General features: G+C 31.7%; 1 protein-coding gene across 2 annotated transcripts in view; it reads right to left on the bottom strand.

Annotated features, from left to right (window-relative positions):
- Window positions 1–21,847, bottom strand: part of LOC122534093 — a 69,739-nt gene that overhangs the window by 16,831 nt on the left and 31,061 nt on the right. For both annotated transcript variants that reach the window (XM_043664406.1, XM_043664407.1), the window contains exons 2-4: window positions 7,202–7,309; window positions 6,417–6,581; window positions 3,925–4,022 (exon numbers count right to left, since the gene is read on the bottom strand). In XM_043664406.1, the coding sequence (XP_043520341.1) occupies window positions 3,925–4,022; window positions 6,417–6,581; window positions 7,202–7,309 (371 nt within the window). The remainder of the gene's footprint in view (window positions 1–3,924; window positions 4,023–6,416; window positions 6,582–7,201; window positions 7,310–21,847) is intronic.

The following is a 21,847-nucleotide window of genomic DNA, read 5'->3' as shown; positions in this document are numbered from 1 at the left end:
TAATTTGTTAATATATGGCATAGTGCAATTAACAGTTATATATTATAAACTAATTAATAATAAAAAATTTATTATAATATTTATATAATAATATTAAATATTAATATAATATAATATAATAATATTAGTATTTATTATAAACTAATTAATAGTTATAAATGCCTATAAATAAAGCTATAGGTCATGTAAAGATAAGATGAAAAGAAGATTACAAATATTATAGATGAATAGTCATAAAATTATTTATAGGATCTTTTTTTTCTTTTTAATCAAAGAAATAAAACCAAAAAGTAATGTTCACATTATCAGTGACAAAGAGAGAATAAAGTATTAAAAATATTTAAATATTCTTACTTTATCCTATTTATTTATCATATTTCTTTTTATAGAAAATTACTCTATTTAAATGGCATATTTTTCATAGTATATATACAACTGTAAGGAATCATTGTATTATAATTTCTCTGCTTTCTTTCAGAAAGTTACACGCGCTAACTGTTCCAAATGTCAACTCAAGAATGAAATGTAACGTGAAAAATTACAAGACACGGTGACAAGAAGCCGAAGGCTTCAATCTGAGCGGATCAGTCATTCCATCGATTACTGTTGTAATAACTTGCCTACGATCAAAGAGAAACTCGACTCATCGGTTCGCGATACGAACGAATAATCGAGGCATATCGTCATCATCGTCATCGTCATCCTTATCGCTCACGGTGTTCCAATAACCGCGATATTTCCGCTCAGCTGGCACACTATCATTATGTTAAATGCAAATTCGTCTTGACGCCGTTAGATCACGAAGTTTGCTATATCTACAAGTGAGAATTCCTCGTTAACGAGTCTACAAATTAATTATTGACGTCAAGTACAGTCACGCCATTTGCGTAAAAAAGAAAAAAAAAAATAAGGAAACGGTTATTCAGAAATTTACAGCTAAATCAATACGTATAAATTCATTTGATGAAATTCGCGATGAAATACGACTGTGACAAGTTAATATAAATCAAATGAAATTTTCTGCAAATTATTTGAAATTGTCTTTTACTTTAACTGAAATTTAAAGTTGCACAAACTTCCAAATTAGGACTATTCGTATCTTTGACAATAGTAATTTACACTTGGAGGAAGCTGGAGTTACTTTATTCGAAACGTCGAAATTAATCAAATATTACAGAAGAGGAATCGTAACTTGTCAGTTCCTTAATGTTATTGGTTGGCAAACTCTTACGCAAGATGGTAGAAAAAAATTAATATTACTTCATTCAATGTAAAAATCGGAAACTACAACTGACAGTCTCAATCTACTAATATTATTAATTCTCGTAAATAACTACTACTCAATACTAATATTATTAATTCTCGTAAATACAAAATGGCAGAGAAAATTATAATTAAAATTTAATTGAATTAAAAGAAAATTAATTTCTAATTAAATTAGAAAGATTCTAATTAAATTAAAAATATTATAATTATAATTATAAAAGTATAATTTCATTCGACGTAAAAATCAAAGACCATTATCTACATTGTGTGTTATCACTAATATCTGTTCATCGTAACTCTGAATTGTTCGTCATACGATTTGTATCATTTTTTTCGTATCGTCTTTTTCTGTATCATTCTTTATACATATCATGAATACAAAACTCGTTTATACGCGCGTTTACTAAATTAAATAAAATATCGTCACGTATAATACACACACACATATATATATATATATAATATTATATAATATATTGTATATATATTATAATTATATAAAGTTATAATATAAAATATTATATATAATATTAATATTATATTATATTATATAAAATATTAATATTAATATTATATATAATATATAATATGTTATATAAACTGAATTACCTGTAATAACAAATCGAGAGAACCAATCGCCAATTAATTGCACATCTAGAAGAACCACCTCTAATAACTATACTAAACAACCGGCTGTCATTCACGTTTCATCACGAGACTCCAATAACCAGCGTTATCCCACATCTGCGTCGACTCTTGAAGTACATACATACATACATACATACACACACACATACAGAGACACATACATACGTATCACGTGGCATGTGCCCCATTCTTATACACGACACAGCGGACTTTTATAAGAACCGAGAGTTACCGCGTTATCGCGCGCCGTAACCGCTAGGTAGCATCTGTTCGGAAAAGGTCCCACCGGGACCGAACCTAATCTCCTCGCGGAGGCGCAACATCTGGCCTCGAGTGGCTTCGTCAGGAAATTGTCGCGATAAATCATCGTTCCGCTATCGGGACGACCGATGGCCCAGCGTATCTCGGCAGGTAAACCGGCGCAACGGTTTCTCTTCCTTCGAAGAGATAGGAGCAACAGGTCGTCCTCTTCGTCGAGGATGTAACACGATCCCCGATACTGTGTGTTTCGTATCGTCGAAAAATCGCGGATGAATCGCTCACCGTTATGCTGACGAAGGAGATCCCGAAGGAAACTGGCTTGATGGACGATCTCGAGGAAAATTCCACACGAGTTGATTGACTGGAGGTTAATACCTCGAAACATGCGCGGAACGGAGAATCGATGAGGTTTTCGAGAGGAGACGTTCAGACATTGGAGAAACTGAGGGACGAAGAGAGATATAATTGTATTGTCAAACTTGTCACGCCTAATCTATTCATTACTGTAGAAGAATTCTGAATCCGATTCGGTCGTAGATCCTTTCTAACTTGCGAGATTTGTTGTGTCGATGTTGCAATAACTACAATATTCCGGATATTTTATGTGTTTCTGCGTGCGCTGATTTTTCGCGTAGAGAGAAGCCACGGTTTGCTAGATCGCGGATTTTCATTCATTTATGAACAATTTAAAGACGTAGAAATGTAGAAATACATATCGAAGTGTCAATCACCGGAACATTCAACCCGTTCTTTTTCTTTTTTTTTTAATCGACAATCGTCGATGTTTAACCTCTTGCGCTGGAATGACGTGCCACGCACGTCGAGAATTTTTTTGCTCCAAAATTGTAATATTTTCTCAGTTTTAAGTATAACTTAAGTGAAACAAAACAGGCAAAACAAATAATAAATTTATTACTTCTTTCAATAATTTCTATCTAGTGATATCATACCGACGAGTTCAAAAAGAAAGCGACAAATAAATTGTACACAGTGTGGTCACTCGTTATGGTCCGCAATCAGTTGCCAGCGCAAGTGGTTAAAAAAGGGGTAAAAATTACTCTCAAAGTTGGAGGTGACAGGACATATTTTGTCAAACATCTCGGAGATTATTGAAGATACAATCTTTCTGTAATGAAATTGGTGCTTTTTCAAGGACGAATTTAACGGTGTATACTATTTTGCAAAATGAAACCATTTGTTTAAACGATACGATTTAAAAAATTGTATCTTTTATATATCGATGTGTAAAATATCGAAATTTAGTTTAGATTCTACTCTTTTAATATAGATTTATAGACATAAATACCACTGGTAATTGTGTATACTTCAATAATACTCATTTATATATATCATTAAAGATCAATAGTCAAAGTGGAAGTAGTTTTGCATGATGGGAACGATATAGGTTAAGAAACAGTGGGCGGTCATTAGATGAAGTAAATGAGATCGTGTCTATAAATTTGCATACGTATGCGCGGTGAAGATAGAGTGGGAAGTATTACAGAAAATGTTGATTATAAAGATATATGAAGAACAATGAACAACACGATGAAAACAGATGATGGGAGTTTCTCTTATAAGGATTTTCCCTTATATTTAGAACGTTGAATGTCGCAGATTTTTATTCTCTCTTGAGATGTTAATATTTTTTAAACATTTTTTCGAAATAAATTTAAAAACATCTACCTGAATCGATTAGATTGAGTAGAAATAAAAGCAAAGAAATGTTACATATTTGCATGCTCTTACCTGCATGTAGAACGCTTCTCCCCTCGTGATGACGAAGCTGCTGGCTCTGTCATCGGTTTGTAGGGCAAACAGACTCGCCGCTACGATAGCCAACGAAGCTGAAAAAAGAAAAAAATATTCGTTCTTTATAGTTTTTCGTAAAGAGAAACTATATCCATTGATAATATTCGCGTATTCATAAAAAGACAATTTTTATATTTATAGAGTAAGACAATTTTATATTTATAAATTTACATTATATAGATAAATATATAGGTTTCAATGAAATGCAACGAGAAACAAAAATAAATAGAGAAGTTACATTGCACAATTATTAATAATATAATTAATGGAGAATTTTTTCGATTAATTTGTGAAATTTGCATTTTGAAAAGCTATTGCAATCGTCAATCTGTTTGTTGGAAACGTTTGAAAAATTTTAATATATAATTTGTTAAAATTATAATATACGTCTCCTTTTTTTTCAAGGCAGCTTTTACCTAACGGCAAAAGTAGAAAATTCATTCATCGAATGCGGTCGACTCGCACGATCTATGAGTTTAGCGCGTATCGCTTTACAGCAACAAGATCTACCGCAGATATTCGATTCTTCGTGTAAGGGTAAGTAGGCCAGTAAGTAGACAAGTGACTGGTAATCCTACCGTGGTCAGACTATTGCAAAATTATTCCCCGGCGCCGTCCTGGTGCGAAAGGACTTCCACGCCTTTAACCACTTGCGCTGGCAACCGATTGCGGACCATAACGAGTGACCGAACCGTATACAATTTATTCGTCGCTTTCTTTTTGAACTCGTCGGTACGATATCACTGGATAGAAATTATTGAAAGAAGTAACAAATTTATTATTCATTTTGCCTATTTTGTTTCACTTAAATATATTGTATCACTTAAATGTACTTAAAACTGAGCAAATATTATAATTTTGGGACTTCACTTAAATATATTGTATCACTTAAATATACTTAAAACTGAGCAAATATTACAATTTTGGGACAAAGAATTCTCGGCGTGCGTGGCACGTTATTCCAGCGCAAGAGGTTAATTACGCTTTCAAATTCCCACGTGTTTCGCAGTTTCGTAAATGAAGCTGAAACGATCGCTGAATTATCATCGTGCATTGATCTCGTTATTAAATAAGAATTCCAATTTCACAAATTGGAATAAATAGCGATAAATTCGAAAGCAGAAACAAACGAGTTACATCGTCGACTACTGACGAGATGGCGCACAAACAGAATTAGAATACATTTCCGTGATTAAAGTTCAATCTTAAAATTCATTTCCATTCGAACTGTCCGGGGAGGCTATCGTGATATTGCCTATGCAATATTTACAGACACGTGTAACAAACCGTGTGCTCAATTAAAACGGAATATTTATAACAACGCACGTATCTTTTGATCGTTCGATTTCAATTGATGATATTAACAACGTTTCTGAATCCTCAAGCAATCGATTTCGCATTTTTTCTTTTTTGCTCTTTCGTTTATTTATATCGCGCACAATTAATACTCCACGCCTGCTTTGCCATTTCTCAGACAATCCTCCTTCAAAGACCGCAGTTTGTATATAAAATGATCTGTTTGCGATCTAATTATCTTGTACTCGACCACGAATCAGTCGAATCAGATTGGTAATTCAAGGAACTTTCAATCGGATCGAGATTAATTTATAATCAGCATTGAACGCGTTTTAGTTAGTTAGGTTAATTAATGGGGAAGCTGATTGATTTTAGAAATGAATAGAAAACAGAGGCAGAGACGTTAATGTAAAAATTGCATTGTTGATTAATTTACAGAACAGGAGAACGGTAATGTTAATAGAAAAATATTTTTACAATATTTAATATTAAATTTAATAAATGTAGATAAATTTAATTTAATTTAATTATTAAATATTAAAAGTAAATTTAATATTAAATTAATACTTATTTATATAAATAATAATAATTATTTTACTGTCAACAATTGAAACTTAGCTGTATAATTTTTGTTACAACAGATCTTTTTGGAATACAGAGATTTATAATTCAGCTTCAACATTCAAACATAATATCGTGCACGCGAAGAATGAAATGTGAGAGGACATTACGTTTGTGCAAATTCATTCAGCTTTTCCAAATGAAAATTTAGGAAATGAAACGAAGCTAAACAATTAGCTGTTTACAGAACAAGGGAACGGCGATGTTAGTAGAAAAATATTTTTATACTGTCAACAAGTGAAGTTCAACATCTTTCGTTGCAACGGATCTTTTCGGAATAGAGAAATTTATAATTCAGCTTCAACATTCAAACATAATATCGTGCACACGAAGAATGAGAGGATCTACATTTGTGCAAATAGAATTTAAGCTCGACAATTCAGTTTCTTTTACTTCTGAATATCTCATCGCATTTCTCTATTTTTCTTCTTTTCTCTAGATTCCACGCACTTCCAGAAATTTTTTCGCGAATCTTAATAATAATTCACTGTGCTACGGGAAATAATACTCACTGGCTAACGTGGCGAGAGCGACTTTCCCTATCAGGGCGGTGCTGTACGAGATAATGACTCGTTTCGCCGAGGAGGCCATCGCCAGTTGCAGCACGGCCAGGCCGACCAGGATCGCCAAAAGGGCAGAGGCAGTCGCCGCGGCTAAACCTGCCACCCACACGGCCACTGAAACAGTAGAAAACCTTTACGCTTCGAGCTCGATTGCTCGTCACCCGGCACCATCGATTACGCTTCGACAAAAAGGAATGTTCCCGCGGTAAAGGTTACTCCCCCTCCTCCTCCTCCTCCTCTGCCACTGCCAAGTTTCTGGATGGCAGTTTCCCCAAGCAGTTTTGGTTTATTTAGGGTATTTTATGGGTAATATCTCGAGCGACGTGTTTCCCGGACGAAGGTATTAAAGGAGGGTTGTTTGCGAACGCGCCAGACTTCCGTGACCTTTCGCGAGAGAATTTTTTTACGAGGACTGGCGGAATAAATGGCTCAAATATTTGATACGTTTTATGAAAAGGGGGGAATGGTTAAATATTTCGTTTATAGAGGGAGTTTAATAGCTTTAGTAAGAATTGTAAATAATGGAGATACGTTTTACATATTCGTTCAAAGGTCTTACGACGTTAGTTACAAAATTGGAGCAATCAAATAATATTTTACGCTACGAGGTTGACACATTGACGATTGTATTATAAACGTTTAATTAGAAAAATTTCGATTTATTCGAAATAGGAGGACTTTTGTATAATTTGCAGAAGATTTGAGGGGTGTAAAGATAGGTGAAATAAACTCACACACTGGCTGGAATCTGGAAACCCCTTGGCCGCATCTTTCTCTACCGTACAATAGTAGCTTGCACTGTCTCCATGGACCAAAATAACCTTTTTCGGCTGCTGAACCAGCTGTAAAGTGAAAAATAGAGCACAATGTGATAATTCCAGATAACTACAATTATTATTAACAAAATCTTTGTTTCTTATTTCTTGTTTCATGTTTCTTATATAAGGTATAAAATAAAAAAATTCATTTTGTACCGTTTGTATCAGGGTAATTAATTAATTGTAATTAATTAATTTTAATAATTTAATTATCTCGAAGTAAATGATCTAAATATATATATACATACATATATATATATAATTATACATATACATATACATACATATATATATATATATATAATTCTTTTTGTAGAATAAAAATACATTATATACATATATATATAATTTTAATACAATTATATTGATATATACATTATATACATATATATATAATTTTTTTTGTAGAATAAAAAAGATAAATATATATTTAGAAATTAAATGTTTGTCGTATTTATTAATATCTAATTTTTTTTTAAATAAATTTAATTTATATTTGTATAGTTTGTTACATTTGTATAGTTAATTTATATTTGTATAGTTTGTTGTATTCAACTCAATCTCACAGCAACTGTGCATTTACTGTGTTTTTCGTCATCGCCTGGAAATAATTAAGCACTCCAGTGCACATTCTCAGAATAAATAAAGCAAAACGCTTAGGGTGTTAAGTTAAATCGTTGCAATCACGGAAGACGATCAGAAATTTAGTTATCGTTGGTCGTCTTTTAACGCGACAAATTTTCAGACCGATCAATTTTTCCCGTTCGAGAGCGTTATGCAACTAGTTGAACGGCTCGTGACCACGGAGGAAAAAGAAACGGATAACGAGCGGCAGAGAGCGAGAACGACGTTCCTGGCCACGAGAACGTGATCCCGAGCGGTGCACGGACAATTGGAAACCGCAATTTCACCGAGTTCGTTTTGCCGTTCGAACGATCCGTGAAGTCGGACCGATGCCTTCCACTGCGAGCTCGTGTTTTTCCATTTTCTCTGTGTTCGTTTTCTTTCTCCCGGAAGATACCAAAAAAAAAAAAAAAAAAGGAAAGGACTCTATGTTTCCTGCGTCGTCAATTATGTATGTAGGGTATACGTAGTGGTAGGAATTTGCAGTGATGCATACGTTCAAGGTTAAAAATTATTTTTCCTTTTTTTTCTATGAGAAGTTAAATTGCGATTATTTGTTTGTAATAAGGACGAAGCAGTATTACAAACTCTTCGATTTCCCCAAGACTTCAGAAAATTATAGAATCTAGATGAAAAAATAAAATACTAATCGAACTTTCTTTTTATAATTCGTTGATGATACTAATTGAAAAGAATTGTGCGAGTGAAACAACGTCGCGTTAATGGATTAATTCTCTAAGCTGTTAAAATTAATAAATTTCTACTTTCATTAGGATTTACAAATGAAGAAAGTCGAATGAATCAAAGAGAGAAGAATTTGTTACATGCTTCGATTCTTCACCGAAATTCTTCAATGCTGAAATCGTGAAACGTGTCGCTTCGAAGCAAATTTTTATTTAATTTCCACTCAGCGGTACAATTGTACCACCTTTAACGAAAGATCGTACAATATTTCACAGCGTGAAATATGATTTCCGCTGTTATTGCCTCGTTGAATGCCGATGAATCGTGTGAAATTAAAAATCAGAAAATAGAAGGCGGTTCGGGACGAGAAGAAGATGGATGGATAATTTGTTGATCGTTTTCACTTCTCACGATTATTTTCCGGGCATTGTTGACGGTTGTGATGTGTTACATTTGAGGTGAAAATGTTGGGTGACAGTGATGTGTTTCACCGAGGTCTAAATCTGGGACGTTGTCTGGTGACTTGAAATGAAAACTGGCTCGCGGTATCTCGTTTTCCATTCACCTCGTTTACGTGAAACTTCGAGGTGCGCGCGCGACACGATAAGAATAAATATGTAAATTTGTATTTTCCAGAATAAATTGCAGAATAGATCGTGTCTTTAAGATTATCTAAATCAATTTAAATTAATTATTTAAATTCTCAAATTCAAAAGTTTAGAGTTTTAGAGTTTTGGAGTTTTGGAGTTTTGGAGTTTTAGAGTTTTAGAGTTNTTAGAATTTTAGAATTTTAGAATTTTAGAATTTTAGAATTTTAGAATTTTAGAATTTTAGAATTTTAGAATTTTAGAATTTAGAGTTCTTAGAATTTAGATTGATTGTTAACTCGAAATTAACTCGAATAATTCAACAATTGAGAGAAGATTTACAGATTAAGCGACGTATAAACGTACAACAGAGAAAACACAGCCAGACGCAGTTCCTGTTATATTGACTGGGAAATGTGTCTGACATAGACAATCCGCTTTCCCTTGCCATCTCGCTGTTCACCTCTTCCGCGCAATTCTACTCATGCACGTCGTATTTCACTCAAGTTTCTGACACGTTTCTTATTAAACAATCGCTTTTGAGTTTACTAATAAATCTGCTTAAGATGCTCAAGCAAGCAACATTGATCTCGTTACGGAACTTTCTCGTCCTCTATCAATCAAATCTTTCAAACAGATCTTACGCGCGGCAACAAATAATTCTCATTGTAAAATTAGCGCGGCTCCGCGTCGAATCCACTCGATAGTTAATTAAATTACCTTGAATTGAACTGAATAAATATATCCTAACGATTAATCCAATCCCGACTGCTAATTACGCGAACTGAAAAACACAAAAGAAAGGAAACTTTTCAAGGAAATATCATGAGAACAAATGAAATTATTTTCTTCTCCTCTTTCCTGCGTCGAATGAACAATTGATTCGATATAAATAAATCGAAGTTACTGATTAAATGAGCTAGAGCTTCGTAAAATAAAAATAGAGAAACAACAAACTGAAAACAAGTACGACAATAAAGGAGGAAAAAATAAAGAAGATGATAAAAAAAAAAGCTTTTTATTTTCACGAAAGCCAATTGAGATCGAAATCCTGAACCTAACAAGGATCGTTCGAAGAGAGCTCCAAACGAGCAATTCAATTTGTCGAATTGGAATTCCTTTGCGAAATACCACCGATACAGATCGATAAGTTGTAAAAAAGGGAGGGAGGGGGGTGAGGCGAATTAATCGCCAGTTCAACGAGTTCACGTAAACGTTCACCGTGTCAAATTCAGCGTGTCTGCGACCTGGATTCTTCTTGAAAATCGCAAGCTCGTCAAGGTGCGCGAACAAAAATGCATATTTGTCACACAACGCGCGAGAAATCGAATAACTGAGACAAGAAGCGTTCTTGCGATTCGTATTAATGTTCACGTGGACTAACAGCTCGATCACCAGAGATCCTCGAAAGCCGCGAGTATTCAGACTACGTTTTTCCACTAATTATCAAGACCGCCGCTTCCAAATGCGTTCGTGGAAATCGAGAAATTTCCTGCCGAGGAAATTTCCTGCAATCTGATTTGGAAATTCAAGTGACTAATCGTCGGAATCATTTCTTTTCTTTTTAAACCATTAAGGAACAACATGGGTCGTGATGATGCATGAGTTGGGGGCTTTTGAATTTTGTACGATCGCACAAAAAATTCTGTTAAGAGGCCTTCAATTAATTGCAGCAAGATCAAATCAACTCTATATACTAATAATATATTAATATAGTATATAATATAATATATTATACGTTATATAACAATAATATAAGTTATTGTAAATTATTATACATTATATAACATTAATATAAATTATTATAAATTATTATACATTATATAACATTAATATAAATTATTATACATTATATATTATACACTAATATAATATATTAATATAGTAATATATAATATATAATAATATATTACATAATATATAATATAGTATATTATAGTATAATATATATAAATTTATATTATATTATATTATATTACATATAAATAATATATATATAAATATATAAATTATAATATATTAATATAAATATAATACTAATAATATATTAATTATATATTATACTAATAATATATTAATAAAATTAATAAAATCCTACCAAAAAATACTGCAACATACTGATAAAAATTCTACAAAAAAATCCTACAAAAAAAAAAAGAAAATTATATTCTCGACTTTCCAATCCAAAAATTACAGAACGCACGGTTTCCGATATTTCACGGAAGTCATTAATTGATCCGAGTACTCGTCAAACACTTGGATATTATTTCTCGCAGACCATCGATTTTATATTTCCACCGAACAACCACACACAAAGCTATTTCCCCGCGCCCACGCAAAATGCGAAATAAAAATCGGTGTCTGATTATTTTTTTCAACGTGAGCAGCGTTTCACGCGCACGGCGATCATCGAAAATCTCTCAAAAGGTCGGCGTGGGTGCTCGTTTGCTCGTTAGCCGATTAATCTAATCGTTTTCATCGGCTTTGCGAGCTTTCGTGCCTCTCCTCCTCCTCCAAACGATTCTGCACAGGCTCATCTTCAGTACAAAGAGAAACAACATGGACGTCACGCACTGTTCGCGTAATAATTTCCACTTTATAATTACCGTTGCCTCGCGCCGACAGACTCGACGAACAACTGGTTGCGCGAAACCTCGCGATACATATTCAGCAGCGATCTCGCATGTATTTCCGCGATAACGCGGTGAAATCGGCGAGTTTCGAAAATAAGGCTCTCCCGCCGCCGCGAGACAATTAGCCGACTCGCGATTGTGTTCCGCGCGCGAGACACGGATGTGAAAATTAAGACGAGAATATAACGCGGCTGCTTAAGCCACGAACATAATTATTCAATGTTTCAATATATAATAATATAATATATTAATAACACATATAATAACAGTAACATTATATAATATAGATAATATATATAATATAATAATAATACAATAAGTAATATAATATAATATAATAGTAATATAATAAGTAATATAATAATATAACAATAATATAATATAATATAAATAATATATAATAATAATATAAGAAGTAATATAATATAAAATAAATAATATATAATAATAATATAATATAAATAATATATAACAATAATATAATATATTAGTATAATAATATATTCAATATAATAATAATAATTATAATTATAATATAAATAATATAAAACAATAATATAATATAGTATATAATATAATATATTAGTATAATAATATATTCAATATAATAATAATTATCAATTCAATGTAATAATAATTATTAACAATAATTTGATACTAATAATAATATCAAGGTTTACAGCGCGTTTCACACATTTTCTGTTATATATTCTATTTCATTGAAAAAAAGATTTTCCCCTAATCTTTAAAAAGAAGTTAGCTCTTAACAAAATTTATTAACGCGAATATTAGTCGAATATTAGTTTGGAACAGTATCTGATGTTTAACTGCTTTTTCTTGATTTATTAAAATTACTCAAAATAATTTATTGGAGCTGTCCTTCTATTGAAGCCAACTTCTTCAATTGAGGAAGAAGTACGACGAGTCCATTTTTGTCAAACTTATGTGTCATGAAATGATGATTGAAAAAAAAGAATTTTAATAGTTAATTAGTTGTAATTTTAATAGTTATAATAGTTGTTTTTAATATATTTTAATACAAATTTTTGAAGAGCATTAGGTAGCTTCTAGCTTGTGAGGTTTTGTTGAATTACCTATTCAATTTTTTTCTAAAATTTTCTAAGATTCTTCTATTCTCTTCGAATAAATTAAAGGTCTTTATTGTTCGTTATAAAAGTTTCTTCTTTCACCACGAATGATTCAATTTATCGAGTTTTTGATAATTCAAATTTGATTTTGTTTATAATACTAGATTGTTCAATTTGTTTACATGTAGAATTTCATGAAAATCCTTTCATCTTTCAATTAATTTCAACTGGCAAAGTGTTGGATAAATTATTGGAAACTGTAGGAGGCTTGTTGACGATGATACGATAAAATAACTCCTCATAGGAAATACGAACTTCCGTAGAATTTATCATAAATTGTTTAATTCATCGGACTTTTTCATAGAATTATTTCATTTCGTAAGATTTTTTCATCTTCTTTCAGTTAATTCGCGTTTCTCATTAGTTCACGAATTTCTTACAGAAACCTTGAAGAAGTAGCAATCTCTTCCAGGATCTATCGAATCGTCAAACTCTTTTGTAGAATTTAGAAAATTGTTCGATCTTGCATTATTCATCTCCTTGGAATTAGTTAATTGAATAATTAACGATCATTGTTGGTAAATATTATTATTGGAAAAACGTAAGAAATACACTTTTGTCGTAAAATTTCTACTGTGACAATGGTTGCTGTTTATTTTGAACTGGAACGTTGGCCACCAAACAATTCTTACCGTCGAATCGCTCGTTTATTTATGTACTCGGGCAAACGTGTTTTATTGACCGTAACCGAATGTTACAGTGCGACTTGTTACCTATGCTTTCGTTGTTGCTTTTCTCTCTCTCTCTCTCTCTCTCTCTCTCTCTCTTTCGTGCATTTAGATGAGTCGAATTCAATAGTGCGCGCACCCACGTCAGTTAGATGGAAAATTGACACGTCAAACGCCCTTTTCGTTGATACCGGAGTTTCGATATTGAAAGCGTGGTATGTACCGACATCCAGAAAACAAAATGAAATTTTGGAGAAAATTTTCGATCTTCGTACGCACTTGGAAACGCAAGTTTCCATTGTGATTAATTTTGCAACACTCAGAAGCTACATTCTACATTTAATATGACGCGACTGAGGTATTAAAATAAATATTTCACGTCTACTTGCACATTATACTGTATATCTTGCGTAATTTGGAAAAGTGTGTTTTGAAAATGCAGCGAAAAACATGAGGAGTTATTTCACATTTGTGAACAAGAAATTATGTGATTCAAAATAGTACGTGTTCGTCTATCGGTGATTATTTAAATAATAAAGAGGAAGAATGAATAAAATTTTCATAATCGGTCGAGGAGTATCTCTGCAACAATATCACAGTGATGAATTCGAATTTATGTTTAATTATCGACTAGAAACTAATCAATTTTGTAAAAATTCGACATCCAAAACTTCACTAGATTTGATTAAATATCGTATTCTGTAAAAATTATTACTAATTCTATAAAAGTGATTACCACAAGATCCAAAAATTATTGCTGATTCTATAAAAATGATTACCACAAGATCCAAAACTTCACTAGATTTAATTAAATATCGTATTCTGTAAATATTATTATTAATTCTAAAAGTGATTAGTACAAGATCCAAAAATTATTACTAATTCTATAAAAATAATTACCAGAACATCCAAAACTTTACTAGATTTAATTAAATATTGTATTCTATAAAAATTATTACTAATTCTGTAAAAGTGATTAGTACAAGATCCAAAAATTATTACTGATTCTATAAAAATGATTACCACAAGATCCAAAACTTCACTAGATTTAATTAAATATCGTATTCTGTAAAAATTATTATTAATTCTAAAAGTAATTAGTACAAGATCCAAAAATTATTACTGATTCTATGAAAATGATTATCACAAGATCCAAAACTTCGCGATTTAATTACTTTCACGATACAATTGCAGACACGCTCGTAGAAATTATGTGGCTATTTCGTTCGAAGAAATTGAAATCTAAACAAAAAGCGCTAATTACTAGAATATTCCTTTGAATAAAAAAATAGTTAAGAAATTCGTCTCTCCTCTCGCGAATAAGATTTCAAGTTGCTGCTCTTGCTTCACTTTGGAAAACGACGCGACGCGTAAAATTGCGTACGTACCAACACACAGACGTGTCGAATAAACCTTGCACGTGCGTGTGGATTACGCAACACGTATCCGCGATGGGTATTAACAATGAATTCAACAGCGAGTCTTAAACGTGCTTGACCTTCGTCCCTAAGATGCAAGCCACAGAATAGAGCTAGACTCGCATACAGACGCGTATTCGGACATGTTTTATCGCGCACAGGTTTAACGAACAAAAAGTCCAATTAACCAGGCGCTGCTGTTGCACCATCCGCGGTAATTACGTGCACACGAGCCAGATCATAAAGTCACGATATCATGCCACGTTGCCGAAAGAATTTTTCCTTTATCGAAGAGTCACGATCCACGCGCGTCATTAACTTTCAATGCAACTTGCAAGTGTGTCTACTATTTCCTTTCAGAGAATTATTTTTCTTTTTATCCGAATTGTAAGATAGATCGCATTGAAATAATGAAATTGATTCACAAAGTTCAATGAAGAAAGAGGAGAGAAGACAGTAATAATTCGACAGAATTTCTAGGAAAGTTCTTGTACGATAATTTAATATATAATATTAAAATTTAAATTATATATAAAATATATAAGTTTAATATTAATATAATTGTTATTATTATATTATTAATATAATGTAATATAATATTAAAATTTAAATTATATATAAAATATGTAAGTATATCTATAAGTATATATTAATATAATTGTTATTATTATATTATTAATATAATATAATATAAAATTTAAATTATGTATAAAATATATAAATTTAATATTAATACAATTATTATTATTATATTATTAATATAATATAATATAAAATTTAAACTATATATAAAATATATAAATTTAATATTAATATAATTATTATTATTATATTATTACATTAATATTAATATAATATAACGTTAAATTTAAATTATATATAAAATTCGTCTCTGCCCACCTTCATCTGTTTTCAGATCTGTAGGAATTTATATTGAACATTTAACGAGCAATTAAGATCTTATTGTTTCTCTTGATAACGGTGCTAACGATCTGATCAGATAAGTCAAACTGTTCAAACTTTTCAAAATGGCAGACTCCCTTGTCCCTGTGGACCTCATTTGATTCTATTAAGTTCCATTTTATACTGGATCTATTAATTATGTATTAAAATGTTCTATCGTTTCTATTCGTGTACACTTCCGGCACAAAATTTTGGAGCTTGTTAAAGTCTCCTTAAATAAAAAGTAACGACTTCCTTAAGTTAAATAACTAATTATTAATATATATGTTTATGTTGCTATTTTAAAATATTGAAACCGCGATTGATTATGTTTGAAACTCACAATTAAATATATAACTTATAAGATAACTTATAAGATACATAACTAAGTATATAAACTTATAAAAAAGTATTTAGAAAAATGTACGAAAAACATTTAAAGGAGTGCACGTTCTATAATTCAATCTTACTAGACTCTATTTTATTTTATACAAATCCACAAGTTAAATAAATTTTAAAGACTACATTCTGGTGAATGGAATGGTATTTTTACGAGACAGCAATACTAGATACCCGCGAGCACATTTTGTAATAATCCGACGCTGAGGATAAGCCATCGATCTTTTGTATGATCGGGGGAGCGATTTGCTCGTTGAAAAAAGAACCAACGAGGAAAAAGTGGATTCGCAACACGACACGCTATTAATGCGAAAATCGGTCTCACGACGATTCGTCTCCCGTATCGACTACCAGACTGTGACTGCCAGAGATCCACACGAATCGATCCCACGCGGTGGAAATTGATTCCGCGCTTCTCCGATGTCGTAGGTTTCGAAAGATGCTCGAGGCACGAGTGTGACTGGCTTTTGACCGCGAATTATAAGCAACGACCAGATCGGATACCAAGATCGTCTCATCTTCATCCTTGTTACACTGTGTATCAAGCGTGCAATTTTTACACGTTATTTCTTTGTTGTTTTTTTTTTTTAATTTTTTCATTAACACACCGCTCATGTTTTAAAAACATTAAATCTTATTAGATTTTAGAATTTTCACTCTGTACAATTCCGATTATACAAAGTTGTCCCTTTGACGTATTTTTGATACTATAATTCATTATATAATATATATAATATATGATATATATAATGATATATAATTCAATATATTGGAATATGTTATCTTCTTTGATCCCCATGATAAATAAATCAGTTATTTTACTATTGATTATAAGAATATCTGTATGACATTCTAGTACGGAATATTCAAGAAATTAATAAATAAATAATAATTTTTGTCCAAAAATTAACTTCTGTGTGAATTACGATTTTTATGCACAAGCCTTGGAAAATTAATATATATATAATGATATATAATGCATATATAAATTAATATATATATAATATATGATATATATAATGATATATAATTCAATATATTGGAATATGTTGTCCTCTTTGATCTTCCTGATAAATGAATCAATTATTTTACTATTGATTATAAGAATATCTGTATGACATTCTAGTACGGAATATTCAAGAAATTAATAAATAAATAATAATTTTTGTCCAAAAATTAACTTTTGTGTGAATTACGATTTTTATGCACAAGCCTTGGAAAATTAATGGAATATATTTATTCAAAATTGTGAAAATTAAAATTTCTGAATCTACAAAATGGTCTAACAGACAAGTCAATTTAACGAATAACAGCTGTAATTAATGGTCACCTGCGCGAGATGAAAGGGTAGTGACCCAGTAACGATCATCGCGACAAAAATTAGCTATACCTATGCAACTTTCACCATTAACACAATACTTCAGCCGAGGCCACCTAATAATAAGAGTAGGCAAGGATATTCAGGTTTTCTCTCCAAGTTGTGTTCGTTAGTGTTCCGCTCTTAAGCGAATCTAATTGATGATAAATGTGAAACCGTGTATCACACGCGTGTTACTTATATGTACTAACTAATTACTAATACTAACTCATGCAGTTTATCATATTTAGAGTTGTACCATCGTAACTAAAATTTTTATCGTACAAAGCAGATTTTTATATATTCAATATGTCAGCTCTTTTTGTTCATCACCCAGAGTTTGTATTATAAAGTTAAGTTGTGTTCACTACACGATTTTATCGTGTCAAGTAAATCTAAATTTATACTATATTTTACATTCGTGCAAAGCAAATTTCAATGAAAGATAAAAACAAATATTTCGATCGAAGAATAGGCGAAAAGTTTAACGTTAATATTTGCGCTTATTGACGTTCTTGCGACAGAATGCTGCAACATCGCGTTCCACGACACTGTCTCGTAACTGCAGCGTCACATGTTGCGACATTCATCTACACACGCTACACACGTACAGTATAAATAATAATCGCCAGAAACGTCGGTGACTGCGTCGTAAATTCAGACTTTTATCCACAGGTTATACAACTAATTATACCTGTACCAGATGCACATTCATAGATATTGTAAATTAAAAACTTCTTTCTTTGCAAAAACAATAATTGTCTTTCACCAATCTTTGACAATCTTTCGCCAATTAGGAATTTGGAAAATTATAAAATTACAGAGGGGAAATTTTAATGCAACAGAGAAAAGAAGGGCAATTCTTTGTGTTAAAAAAAGAGACGAATTTTGCAAAAATAGAATGACAAACTTACGTGATGAATCATTAATACGTATTTAGTTCCAAAGTAATATAATCCTAACATATATACTGTGAAGACAAAAAAATGAAGTATCAAGGGAGACACAAAAACATAAACGACGTTAAGTAATAACTTCTTTACGTTACGTTACGTCGATTTACAGCATAATGACTGGCAACGACCTGGGAAAAGTCGGAATTTCGAAAATTAATAATTAATTTACAATTAAATATTAATTAATAATTAATTTACAATTAAATATTAATTAATAATTAATAATGAAATATTAATTAATAATTAAAATTAACAATAATTTTCGAATAAATTCGACGAACGAAGGAAATTTCACGGATGGAATATACCATCAGCAAAGAATTCGCGGAGCAGTGGCCATTTGAAACGATAAAATCGTTTGCAGGTAGGATAATCAGAGGAGGGCGCAGAAGAGAAGAAAAACGGGAATGTCAAAGAGAAGAGGACGCGAGCAAGAGTTATTCTAACCACAATCTTGTTCTATCGAACGCGAGATTGTAGGGAATCCGAGCGGAATTTATTTCCTTCATTGTTTAATCTCCTCGCGGAAATGAGAATTTTCCTGCAGGTGATAAACTTGCTGGGCCTTAGTTTCTCTCTCTCTCTCTTTCTCTTTCATAACGTTGCCTAGAGAACGATGATACGCGTTAATGACACTTTTACGATCGTTTAAAGGCAAACAGGATGAAGATTATTGCAACACAACGACGTACATACATGCTTCGTTTCGTGTGTTCGTGAGAAAACAACACTTCCGTCTTTTTCCAACGTGTGCCGCTGAATCGCGTACAATGCGAATCGCGCGATCGTGTTAATTTAATTTACACACCGATTTGGGACTAACGTAGAAACGGGAGATCTCATTGTCAGTGATTTCACTTCTCTGGTTTCGGTAAATTTTCAGTAAATAACGCGATTTCTATCTATTCTAGACAGCTGTTCCTATTCTCGTTCTTTGCATAATGAATTTTCGAAAATTCTTTTTAACCACGCGCAGTGGCAACTGATTGCGGACCATAACGAGTGACCAAACCGTATACAATAATTCGTCGCTTTCGTTTTTTGAACTCGTCGGTGTGATATCATTGGATAGAAATTATTGAGAGGTAGTAAATTTCTTATTTGTTTTGCCTGGATTATACTTAAATATTCTAAATATACTTAATCATTTCAGCGCAAAAGATATAAGCACAGAAGAAAAAAATTGCTGCTTGCAACGAGATACAATTTTAAACTTTGATAAAATGAAATGAAATCTTCAGATATACAGTATAATTCCATCTTCTCTATACCTTCCACGTACAATTAATAAGTATTAATAACATTCTGCAATTATTAGACTGCGGATATTTACGGAAATTTGTAATTCTTGAAGAGCGAAGTCTTCTTAGTCTTTATATAATTCATCTGCTATAATATTATAACGAGCGCACTCTGTGGATATTTTATACGTATATATTTGATCATATCTTTCCCATTAATTTCACCCGGTAAATGTAACAGTACGTACTAAATATTTTACGAGTTTTAAATGCTAATGGGATCTGAATATTAGTCAAATTTGTATTAAATTCTCTTTATACTACGTCGCTGGTAATTCTCTGCTCTTTTTCACGCAGTTACTAAAATCTCCTTCCTATAGGGTGGTCACTGAAAGACTAAATGATATAAAACAAAAATAACTTTCGCAAACACGTTTTTTTAATTTTTTACTATTTTATTTTACTACAAAATTATTTTTTCTAACAATTATTGATTAATTCCTTCACGATTTAATATATTATTTAATAAATTTATTTTAATTTTATTTAAAGAATTCTCTATATCAATAATTTTTTTAAGATTAATATTTTTTATTATATTTATAATTTTATTTAAATTAAATTTTATTTATTATATTTATTTTTATTTAATTTATTATATTTATATTTATTATATTTATTTTTATTTAAATTTTTTATTATATTTATAATTTTATTTAAAGAATTCTCTATATCAATATAATAATTTTTTTAAGATTAATATTTTTTATTACATTTATAAATTTTTTTAGATTATTTGCTTATATTTTTTTCTTTAACAAGACATCTTTTATTTAATTTGTCAATATCACTATCATTAATTTATCAATATCATTTCCCAATTAATTTCTCAAAACATTTAGTTTCATTAAATTCTCCTAAATAATTTTAAAAAAAAGAATAACTTTTTTCTATAACCTACGAAAAGCGAAAACAAAAAGGATCGAGAATGAACGGAGTTATAACTTTTTCAAACCCTTCTGTTTTTTCAGTGACCACCCCATACAAAATCTCGTTACTATGTTAGAGCTCGGGCGCGCGAGTTTTCTGTATCTACGATAATCGCACTTCCTTCGATTACAATCGCCCGGATCAAATTGAAGTTTGTTGCCCGCGCGGGAATTTCACGTTGTTATCTTTATTTTATTTTATTACGCTACGGGAGATGAAACGTTTATCGTCATTGCTGTAATATTAAACTGCGCGCGGTTTTGTTCTTGAGAACAATGCGACACGAGTGAACGCGTGGGCGATGAACGGTACGTGGGCTGAAGATCGGACGATTGGTAATTCGAAACTTACGTTTAACAGATACACGAGGTATCGAAAATTCTATCATCAGCTACGAGCTTTCTGTCCGATCTCTCGCGAGATTTAAAAATTCGTCTCATGTACGAAAAACCAAGCTGCAGCTGCTACGTGTACGTATTTACCATTCTATTCAATTTGACGTCTACGTACGTGTGTTGGATAGAAACATGAAGCTCAAGTCGGGAAATTCACGTAGAAATCCCGTTCCGTTCGTTCCCTCCGTAGAAATTAATTCTCTTGCAGCAATTCTATGGCCCGGACGATTTTCCGATTGAAACAAATTTAATACTTTTGTAATATAACTTTGCCGATTGAGAGTAAGATTCTCAAGGTTTCTATCGAGATGACGTTTCCATTTGCACGTTCGTTAATTTTACGATCTACTATCTGATTTGATTATCTCTATTTTCACGGGAATCTTCTTCCCGCAGATCTGTCCATGGAAATTGATTATCTACGAGGTTCTCACAATTCTCAACGACTCGATCGTTCAATCGAAAGAGTAAATTCTGAAGTTTTTCAGTCATCAGGCACGCCTGTCAACTTTACATCTGC

This window comes from Frieseomelitta varia, unplaced genomic scaffold (assembly GCF_011392965.1).
Source record: "Frieseomelitta varia isolate USP_RPSP 00005682 unplaced genomic scaffold, Fvar_1.2 scaffold_576, whole genome shotgun sequence".
NCBI classification, from domain to species: domain Eukaryota; kingdom Metazoa; phylum Arthropoda; class Insecta; order Hymenoptera; family Apidae; genus Frieseomelitta; species Frieseomelitta varia.
Note: the sequence above shows the minus strand (reverse complement) of the source record. Positions and strands in the feature narration are given on the sequence as shown.